The sequence below is a fragment of the Anneissia japonica genome, unplaced genomic scaffold (assembly GCF_011630105.1).
Source record: "Anneissia japonica isolate Jap-2015-1 unplaced genomic scaffold, ASM1163010v1 scaffold287905_len56678_cov185, whole genome shotgun sequence".
Lineage (NCBI taxonomy): Eukaryota > Metazoa > Echinodermata > Crinoidea > Comatulida > Comatulidae > Anneissia > Anneissia japonica.
Window position 1 is genome coordinate 5235 of NW_022751508.1, and position 11458 is coordinate 16692.

Sequence of the window (11458 nt, forward strand, 5' to 3'; positions counted from 1 at the left end):
TAAACTCAATAGCTTTAAAATGACACCAAAATCAGCTCTGTAGGTGCCATACTTTTCGAGATATGGTCGGTTAAACATGCAAGGTATCGCTAATTAGCCAAAAGTTCGTTAGCAGATATCTCGCTAATTAGGAGGCCTAGAGAAAAAAATTTTCATTTCTGATCGTTTCTCATGGGCCTCAACAACATATAAAAATTTGAACAAAATCCGAGAGATTGAGGTTTTTTTTGGTTGATTTGACATGGAATTACCCTCTTGAGAGTGTCATTTCTGGCCATCCAGAGGTTCCAATTCTTTAAAAAAAATAGATATTTAATACTTGGACTTGTTTTCAATATACTACTCCCAGAGCTACTCATAGGAGCTAAAAACTAATTTATTTTAGTTCTCAAATATGCATATTCTTTATGTTGATTTAATAATTAAATTTTTGCTACAAGGTATTTTACAGCATTTATTTATTTATTTTATTTTTTATTTTTTTCTTGAATTTTATAATTGAGGGCCATTTTTTATTTCTTGATTCAATTCTTGCTTATACAGTATTTAAATATTTGAAGATTAAAAAAAATATATATATCATTCCTATTACTGAAATTTTCATTGGGGCCATTTTTACCTACCTGTCATATGGGGCCATTTTTACCTACATTCACCAAACTTACTCTAATCACAATCAGTGACTGTAACAGTAAAATGAAAGTGACTCACTTTTCTTGTTTTACGCATAATCACAAAATGAAGCTGAAATAACCATGTTTCAGTATCGCCATGCAATATGAGATTTCATTTAATTTCATTTATTTCGTCTCAGTAAAATACATAAAAAACAACAACTGGTTATAATACAATAAAATAAAAGCATAAAAAATCTGAAACAGGCCGAGACAGGATTCCTAAAAGTGAACCAAATCACTATCATGTAGGTCTCTTAATGTACTATTCCGATTACACATAAATAAGAAAAATGAACAATTGAAATAATACTTAAAATCTGTAAAATTTGCCTTAATAAATATATATATAGAAATTGTAAAACTTATTTAAAATATAATTTAAGATCATTTAAAAATGCTTTAAGATTCAAGTCCAATAAATCCCTAGTTTCTACAGGTAATTCCTCCCAAGCACGTGGAAACAAATGAAACACAGAATATTTCAGAGAATTTGTTCGAGCATATGGATGTACAAATTTAAGATGATCACCGCGTCTAGAGTTGATTGTTATGTAATTAAAAATATTAAAATCATAAAAGCCATGAAAACATTTCGCAATAAAAGAAATGGTAAGAAGCTTAAAACGTTTTTCAATTGAAATTAAACCGATAATATCAAGACGTGCATATGTAAGTTTCCTCTCTTGTTTTGGAACACAGGCTCGAGTCATCCTGTGTTGGACTTGTTCTAAAGAGTTTAGATGCCCCTTCTGATGCGGCAGCCATGCGAGGATGGCATACTCTATAATTGGACGAACTATTGCACAAAATAATTTCGGAATTACAACTTTGTTTCTATAGCGCACGATTTGTTTAATGAACCCCAGCAATTTTGAAGCCTTAGATCTCGTCTGCGAATAATGCAACCCCCAGTCCAATTTTGAAGTAAAAGTTATTTGTATGTATTTATAAGAGCTAACCTGAGTCAGAGCATTTATACCAATATTATACACATGAGCATTATTTTGTAGCCTTGACGACCTAGTTATGCGCATCGACTTGCACTTTAATGAGTTAAGGAGCATCTTGTTAGTTATGCTCCAATTATGAATAATATTCAAATCATTTTGGAGCGACTGCTGGTCAGCAGGAGACCTAATGACTCTATATAAAATTGTATCGTCCGCATATTGCAGAACGTGTGAAGAAATATCAGACGGCAAATCTAGTACAAAAATATTAAACAGAATGGGGCCAAGAACAGACCCCTGAGGAACACCAGATTGCACGTTAAAGTATTGAAAGATGCTCCTCGAAAGACAACAAACCACTGCAAAATAGGCCCACAGATTCCGTAATTATGTAGCTTATTAAGTAAAATTTTGTGACTAATTCTATCAAACGCTTTGTTCCAATCTAAAAAAATAACATCGATTGGAGGAGGGTTGCCTTCATCCAATACCTGTGCCCAATGATGATGAGCTGTGCCAAGAATTGTTTGGCTAGATCTTCCAGCTACAAAACCATGTTGAAATGGTGACATAAGATGGTGACATTTTAAATGGTCTATTAAGTGATTATTGACAACTCTTTCCAACAGTTTGCTTGCAATTGAACACAGAAGACACTGGTCTATATTAATGATTTCATTAATTACACCATTCTTATGTATTGGAATCACACTGGCCAGCTTCCACTCTGAGGGGAAAACACACAGCTGGAGAGACAAGTTAAATATTTTGGCCAAAGGCTCACAAATATATGTAGCTGAAATTTTGAGCATTGTGGATGTAACACCATCTGGGCCTGGTGCCTTAGCAGTTTTTAGTTTGTTGATGAGTTGAAGGACTTCCGCTGGCGAGGTCTGAATGTTACAGAGTGGAAGGAGGCCATTGTGATTCCTGTAACAATCAATTTGAAGATCAGATAATGTAGTTGAAGAACCATTTGTAAAATTTGAATTGAAATAATCATTAAAAGTTTTGGAAATTAAAACAGGATCTTCAACCAATGAGTTGTTTATTTTGAAGTTTTGAGCAGTTGGTTTAGCTCTTGAACTGCGGACCAAAATGCTTTGCCGTTGTCATTACACCTTACAGCTAAGTTTCTAACATAACAATGGTAAGATTTTCTTATACATGATTTCAAATTGTTCCGACATGTTTTATATTGTGACCATTTATGTGGGTCTAATGACGATTTTGCCCGTTTAAACAAGGACTTTTAACTGTTACCAGGATAGGAAGCTGGCTGGTTTAAGCCGTCTAACTTGAATTAGCCTTATGTGCAGTATTGTTATGCAAATGAGTCAGATAAGCACAATCTGCACATACTCAGAAAAACAAAACTTTCAATAGCCACACCATGGCCACACTGCGTATCGGCTAGGCGTACAGCTAGGCCTAGCCGAGAATTACGGTACGGTAAACAAAGCAAAATAAGGGTACTAATTTTACTTGGCATGCAAATCAATCATACTTACACACTTAAAAACAAACTAGTCTACCAATAAAATCACCTGCAAGTTAAGATATAAGGCAAGTATGTCTACAAATTTGATTTTAAATTGATGTGATTAGCCTAGACCCGGCCTAGGCCATGTCTAACCACTTTAAAAATGCAGAAAAAAGACCCAAAACAAATTAGAATGAAGTTATCAACTAACTAGTGCATTAAAATTACTCATATACTTACTACTTACCTATATAAAATTAAAATGTATTGCTCACAAACGCCAATATTTGGATTTTAATACGCCTTTTCCACGAATCGGTAGACATCTTGAAGTGATCATAAACAGCCTAAGTCAGCGGTGCGTAACAAACAAAAATAAGATAAGCTAGGCCTAGCTGTTGTACGCCTAGCCGATACGCAGTGTGGATAAGGAAAGTTTTGTTTTTCTGAGCATGTGCAGATTGTGCTTATTTGGCTCATTTGCATAACAATACCGCACATAAGGCTAATTCAAGTTAGACGGCTTAAACCAGCCAGCTTCCTATTCTGGTAACAGTTAAAAGTCCTTGGTTTAAACAAACGATTTTTCTTCTTGGAAAACTTGATTATTTCATCAGTTATCCAGGGCTGTTTAGGTTTTCTTTTAGCCTTACGCTTAGGAACAACATTATGAATAGCACGTAGAAACTTTGACTTAAACTCCTCCCACACCCCATTTAAATCATTCGAACGAAAGCATGGTTCCCAATTGATGTCAGAAAATGTCTTAATAAAATGATCCACATCTATCTTAGAGTATTGTAAAAAGTAACCCCCAACATTGATGTGATTTACAAATGCAATATTAAACCTAATGAATATACCGTCATGGTCACTGCCTGTTATACCCGGATGAGGTAATATAGAAGCAACAATATCTGTTTGATTTATATATACATGATCAATGAGGGTGCCATTATTACTTCTGTCACTTTGCCTTCTAGTTATAAAAGGAACAATTTGGGTAAAATTTAAAATATCTAAAATGGAAGCAAGTCTATTGTATAAGCTACGTGATCTAAACTTATCAATATTAAAATCACCAGCAAGAATCACGCTTATGATAAAGGTGCATGTTTCAAGTTTATCAAAAAATGAAATGTTAGCGTTAGGAGGACGGTATAAACAACCAGTTAAGATTTTGCCCTTTTTTGTATAAACTATTGATCATGTTACTTCAATTCCATCAACATCATACTGATGGGCCGAAACAGGATGAAGATCTTTGTGGGCAGCAATAAGAACTCCTCCTCCATACCGATTCCTGTCTCTACGGAAGATAGCATACTGCTGCATGGGTAACAGCTCTGAGTCTGATATAGATGTATCAAGCCAGGTTTCAGTTATGAAGGCTAAACTAGGAGCTTCTGTAGAAATTGTTACTTGGAGTTCGCTTAACTTGTTTGCAAGACTATGTGCGTTGAAATATAACATGCTAGGCTTGGACCTTGTGGAAGCTGTATTTCGGTTGTTTGAATGCATATTTGTTGAGGGACCGGGGCCAGGGTTTGGATGAATATCCCAAGAAAGTTTGATGTAAACGTCAAAAGTGGCGGTATGTTTGCGCTATAATACAAACAATGGAGTGGAATACTTGAAACGATGAATATTCATAATCTTACGGTGCTGGGTTCACGCTAACCGATCGCCAAGTCGCCATGGGCGAAAACAATTTTGAATTGGCGAAACAAAAAACAACTACTTTAGCCATTTTGGCGAAAGCTTAAAAATAATAAAAATGTTTTTTTTAAATACTTGCTAAAATACATTGTTTCTTTCGTCCGACCTCTCCATGGAAATATTTTTCTGTCGGCACAATCAAGGCCAAGATCTCCATTTTACGCTACTCCATTGCCAGAGTGCCATGCGACGTTTATGTGTGTTGTTTTATTAGTGTGACTACAAACTTCACTGTGTGCATCGCAAATTATTTTGTTATTTTAAAGTGGGCAGCGTAACAAGCAGTGGCTGGATGGTAACGTAACAGTACCGACACAAAATACTGCGTTTTTACCTGCGTGCAGGCTTCGTAGATATTTCGTAGCCTGATACAGTATAAACAATGTATTGCTTGATAATTTGTTAATGACAAACACAAGTTTAGACCGTTAATTTATTAAAAGTATGGAGTTTTTTTTCAATAAGAAAAATGTACAATTGACTTCTGAATTTTTTATTTTAATTAATTAGCCTGGCCTAGGCTAGCCTATTTTTTTTATTCACAATTATTTTACCTCTTTAACTGTTAAAAAAGATGCCCTCAATGACAATGCACACACGTGAAAAGATTGTTCATCAAATAATACTTTGTAGCCTTGATTTAGTATGATAAACAATAAGTATAGAGAGAGTTAACATCCGTTAATTGTAAAATGACCGAATGTCACATGTAAAACCAATGGAAAATAAAACTTGGCAAAATGCCAGTTCATCTTGTCAACCCCAAAAATCCAGCATCGGACATAGTGCGCGCCAATCAGAACACAGTAAAGTGTGTTAAAGGTTAACCTTGTGGCAAATGTTGAAAATCTGTGAGCGACAGTGAGTAAAAGACGAAGAAAATGCGGTCTAGCATGACTAGCCTTACTTCGGCAAAGTAGTGATTTCTGTAGTTCATTAGTATTGGATAGCTTAGCAGGTTCTGCCTCAAATTACGGTAAACAATAAACAACGTGATCTTTAAGTAGAAATCGTAATAATTTGTACATGATTTGTCATCAGTATTACTATTTAAAAGAAGAAAGTTCCTACTACCAGAACAATATCAGATCAAAATTCTCCGAATTGGAAAGTTAACCAGTATAAATTACTGTCTGCTGTCCTCCTCTATGGGAAAATGTAGGCCATAAATTGCAACATTGTTCACGTGCTGAAAGCTGGTAAACTATATATCAATATTGTTTACGCATTGTTTATCAGCCCAACAATCCATACAAAGTTTGCAAAGCTAACTAAGATAACAATGACCTTCATAGTGGTTCGTAGCTACGTTCAAAACATAACCTACGAGAGGTTACGCGCAGATACGAAGCAGTACTGTAATTCCTGTCTGTACTGTAATTTCTATGTTCACGACGGTCGGCTGGCTGTTAGCGTGCCTCAAATGCCCAAGTGCACACACAACAGCAGAACTAAAGCAGCCGACTGTCGGCTAAATAATGGCTTTCGAGCTTGGGGGTTTTTTCCTTGAATGCTTGAATGATTTCAATGTCAATGACCAGGCCGCGATTTTTTTTTCTGTATGAAACATTTGCACGAAACTTCACTCGGGCCATTTAAGTGCCTGATAAGTGGCTAAAACAATTTTTAACATTTTAGCCAATTTTGGCTAAACAAATATCCAATTGGCTAAATTTTTTTTTTTTTTTAGCTTTAGCCAATTGGCTAAACAAAAATGAAAGTTAGAGTGAACCCAGCGGTGCTTAGTATAAGTGATGACAGTTTCCTTGCAGCAGTAATTTGCACTATATTTCTGCTTACCCTGCACACACATTTTATATGTTTCGAGATATGATGTACATAGAAGCCAAGTCAAAACACATAGTGTGTATGACAGTGGGTGATTGAATGTACAAACTGCCATTTTGTTTCAAATCAAAAAGTGCAACAAAAATGCTCTGTGAGATAGACAAGTCAGATCTGGCGTGTGCCCGTGATTGATTCACTAAATGTTTATAAACAGCATAGAAGTTAACGTATACCATACATATCCGTATAATATACCATACATGAATAACGAAAACTTCTTGAGGTCAACGACTGTAAGGTGAAAGACAGCAAGGTGAATGACCGGTTGGTCAACGGAGTCCGCTCGTTTGAACAACAAACAATGCGCAATCACTGCTAGTAGGGGCCTAGCGTAGAATTGGATAAAAACGTCAATAGATGATCCAATAATAGCGAAAAATCCAGTAAAAGACAAATTCGTACAGTAGCTGTGATACTGAATATATGACAGGGCATCTATTAAGTTAATTTGATGGGTTACTAAGACCTCTTTGGGACAACAAATTTTTGCACTCATTTGAGTCTGTCGTGTTCGTTTTCACTGAGAATAGGTCACATTGAAATAGCGAAATACTTATGGTCCAGACTGAATATAGTGTTATAATTGTTAGTACATGTCGGTAAATACCCCATCTATTGAATTCCGTAAAAAACCTGAAACACAGAGATCTCCGTGTTTGGCGGTCAAATGTTGTGTAAACCAAAGACGGAGATCTCTGTGTTTGGCGGGCAGAGTGTTAATGAAAATAGTACAAATGGTATGGAGTTATGATGATGAGTTGATGATGACATAATTAATGTGGAAATATTGAATCCCGACACGGTGGTGCGCATTTCGATACTTGGAGTATGTATTAGACTATCGTATGGAGTTATGAAGCTTAAATTGACAGAACAGAACCCTTACAATACTGAAGATGTGATTGATTGATTGATTGATTGAATGCTTAGGAAAAAGAAAGTTGAAGTCATAGAATATGATTGTAAAGTTTAATACACTACTTTTTACCTGCTCAATGACAAAACCAGTCCTAATAGCATCATTACCAAAGTTAAGCATCAACGACATATCTCCTCCACCTTGCAAGGCCTGGTAGTGCTGGCTCAATATCGTCAAAACCCAGGCTTGAGGGATCACATTCATGCGTACCATATCATCCAAACTTCGAGTGTCAGTGATACCGTGCATTCGCAATGACATGAACAGTCCTGCGTATACCTGACCATCCTCACGTTCTATGTATGCACAGGTTTTAGGTAAACTGCAAAAAAGGGAATATCCATTCTATTATAAAAAAGAGGTCAAATTATGCAACAAACCTCCCGAGTCATGGTAGTCTTATAGAAACTGAGACGGTCTCCCGCACTCACATGAGAAAGCAAAAATCTCCCAGAAATTAACTGATCTCCTGCAAATTCATTATATTTAATAATAATAATAATAATATTAATAAACACTAATATGCCATTTTGGAAAAAAAAAAAAGGGGGTAGAATTAAATGTTGCAGATTTACTGTATTATCAATTGTCTCCATGAAGTCAGCTGGCAATGGGTACCATGTACAGAAAAATAAAGTTAATATGTTAAAGAAAGCTCATAAACAGATCTTCAAGAAGTGACTTCTTCCAACTCACGATCCCTGAATATTACTTCAATTCATTTCAATTGATCATGTTTCCTATATTTGATCATCACCACTACCTGCTAATAGCATACCTGTTGAAATAAGTAACTACAGTATTGTGTGATGGCATGAGCATAACTTGTGGATGATTCTGCAGGAAGATCCAGTAACACAGCAGTTTGTACACATAATATTCATTGCAGACAAATAGCCTGAAGAGAAACAAAATCAATATTATACAAAAAATAGTTACCTTCAAGGGTTCTGTTTTGTTGCTTCAGAGCTTTTGGTAAGTGCCTTTTTTATACAATAGAATTTTCATAATACTCTGCTCTATTATTCAAAAGAATTCTTGATATTTTGTTGGTATTTTAAGAGTTATTACCTGCTTGATTTGAGTAACCTCTGCAGAAGGATGAGTGGCAGCTCTCTTAAGTGAATCTGAACTGACAACTGAAAAATACAATCAAATGACACCATCACCATGGCATACACATTAAGCCTACATACACTGATCACTCTACTACCATGCCACCTAAGGCACTCTGAGGATTTGGTGAACATTGGTATCAATGTTATTGTTGTTTTATATTGGACCTTTTGAAAAACAACCCATGGGGCTCAGTTTACATGATATGTTTCTAAATAAATATTCAGACAACCGGTTTCTGTATCTCGCTTACAGCCTCATTTAGGTTATCCTAAAAGACAATCTCACTCAATTCTCTTTTATGGAATAGCAGACTATTGAAAACATCATTTGCTGATTCATGATCAACACAAGGTCAGTCAATTGTAAATGCTACTATCTAGACTTAAAAGAAGCAGTCAACAACAATTTCCAAAATGCTTTTACCCATCTGTCGTTAAGGACACTAGGACATACCAGTACAGTATATAGTTTTTTGGATACTATTTAATTTGGCTACTATTATACCACATTTTGCTTCTTATCTGGCAGATAATTTCTGCAAAATCTGATGTTTTATTTAAGAGGTGAATATCTATGGTAAGACTGTCTATGCAAGAGTTAAAACTAGCTGTATATAAGACCATTTTATAGCAATACGCCCGTTAAATAATTAGTATTTCGGTTAGTGTGTCCAACACAAAAACTACAATATGAAGAACTACATTACATTGAATTTTCTTTTTTAGTGTTCAAATACATCAGGGGTGGGCATAAAAATCAGTCAGAGGGCCAAAGTGAATTTTTGATTAAACACCGAGGGCCGCACCCAAACTTCCAAAAACCTCCAAGCACTGCTTTTACATTACTTTATTCTCAGCTTCAATGTTACTTTTTACATATGATTGGTGTCGGACCGTTAATTCATTGTCGCGGGCCGCAAAAAAATCACTGATGGGCCGGCGTGCCGCATTCTGCCCACCTGTGAAATACATTGTTTATTTCTGAACCACTTTGCTGCTTTATCAATGACAAACAACGGATTTATTAATAACAAAAAATACTTACAAGTGGGATCAAATTAAGTTCCAACCACCGTTCACATGCTGTCACAATGCTACCAACCTTGTACTAATGACAAATAGAAATATATATTTATATGTTTTGTTTTTCTCCACATCCATGCTTCCCAAACATGGGGTGCAACCAAAAAATGGGTTGCTTAACTTTCCTATGGTTGGGTTACCAGTTCGGTCATGCATAAAAAATATCAACATTTTCTTATCTATGCATTGATCTTACTCGCATTAATGACAAGCACTTGATACACATTTTCCCAAAGACCAATGCAAAAACCAATTCACAGATAAGTGAACCCTTATTGGGAAAATTTTGAATGTAAGTAAATGCCCTGAAATTAGTATTTTGGCCATGTTTTTTGTACTACAGCATATTTGTGTGAATCTGGGTTTTCAAAATATTGAATCTCAACATGGTAATTAAGAATGACACATGTAACTATTATACTGTAGGTCTCAATTTTTGGTTATGAATAAAACACTAGTCCCCAAGCAAAAGCTTGTGAAGTTGTGATCTACAGACCACATAAAAAGCATACGTATCTTCACAAAAACATTCCTAAACATGAGCAATATAGTTAATGCAGATATAACCATCTAAGCTGCGAAAGTCAAATAATTTTTTAAAGAATTTGTCAAGAAGATTTGACATACAGATATCTAAAAAGAATTGATAAACATTTTGAATGAATTGTTAAATACCTTGACACCAGCAAAGTGATACGAACAGACTGTGCTAGCATGCACATGACCCAACATCATTTGCTCACATCTTGAAGTGGAATTTTACAATATTATTTTATTTTAAGATATAAAAACAAAACATACAAAGCAGTAGCATAAAATACTACAATAACATACAAAAAACAAACATGAATCACTGAAAAAACACAATATAGTCAAATGACTAATCAATTACAGATACATTATAATTATAATAAGTAATAATAATAATTAGTAATAATTATAGTAAGTAAACTGAGAGTCAATTAAAGACTAGAAAATTAAGATTCTAAACGTATTCCTCCATGGTATAACTTTAACAACCAACAACAAATTTCAATTACAAAAATTATTCACTATTAAATACATTTTACAAATACAATAGTAAAACAATATATTTTAAATATAAAAATAAAGTTAAGAAAGCTAAGAAATTTCTATTACAAATATTAACATAAAAAAAAATTTACTATAGTAATTTAATATCATTAGTAATAACAGTTTTCACTAACAATAATAATAATGAAAATAATATTAAATTTGTATTCATAATATACAAGTATATACAGTTATATATTGCAATCTCAATACTGTATAGCAATATTTGTATTTTCAAAGCCCTAAGTACAATAAAAATAATTGAAAATTAACTTACCGTTTGCTTAAACTTTCAAATTTCAAGACTGAGGCGCAAGCAAGTACACTAACAATGTTGCATTTATCCACTTTGACTTCATCATGATATAAATTACCCAAAGCTACTGCTAAAGCTAACAAAATTAAATAAATGATATACTTCTGAAAAACAGTACTTATTTTCTAAATTACTATCAAACCTATTCCTAATATTGATATTTATTCTTTAGATATAAATAACCGTGCAGAAAGGTAAATGCAGGTTGATGAAAACTATGCATGCTATCTGGGATGTTGGGGTGCAGGTCAGTCATAAGGAAGGTTAAGTA

At 34.5% G+C, this 11458-nt stretch overlaps 1 protein-coding gene across 4 annotated transcripts in view; it reads right to left on the reverse strand.

The window, feature by feature from the left end:
• Window positions 1–3639: 3639 nt before the first annotated feature.
• The window catches only part of LOC117121754 (BTB/POZ domain-containing protein 16-like), a 21341-nt gene continuing 13522 nt past the window's right edge, over window positions 3640–11458 (reverse strand). For 2 of the 4 annotated variants that reach the window (XM_033267057.1, XM_033267058.1), the window contains 7 exons: window positions 11149–11263; window positions 10473–10542; window positions 9760–9822; window positions 8668–8735; window positions 8375–8494; window positions 7666–7918; window positions 3640–4715 (listed from right to left, as the gene is read on the reverse strand). In XM_033267057.1, coding sequence (XP_033122948.1) covers window positions 4317–4715; window positions 7666–7918; window positions 8375–8494; window positions 8668–8735; window positions 9760–9822; window positions 10473–10542; window positions 11149–11263 — 1088 coding nt within the window. In that variant the 3' untranslated portion in view covers window positions 3640–4316. The remainder of the gene's footprint in view (window positions 4716–7665; window positions 7919–8374; window positions 8495–8667; window positions 8736–9759; window positions 9823–10472; window positions 10543–11148; window positions 11264–11458) is intronic. The other 2 variants (XM_033267056.1, XM_033267055.1) reach the window with 1 other exon arrangement.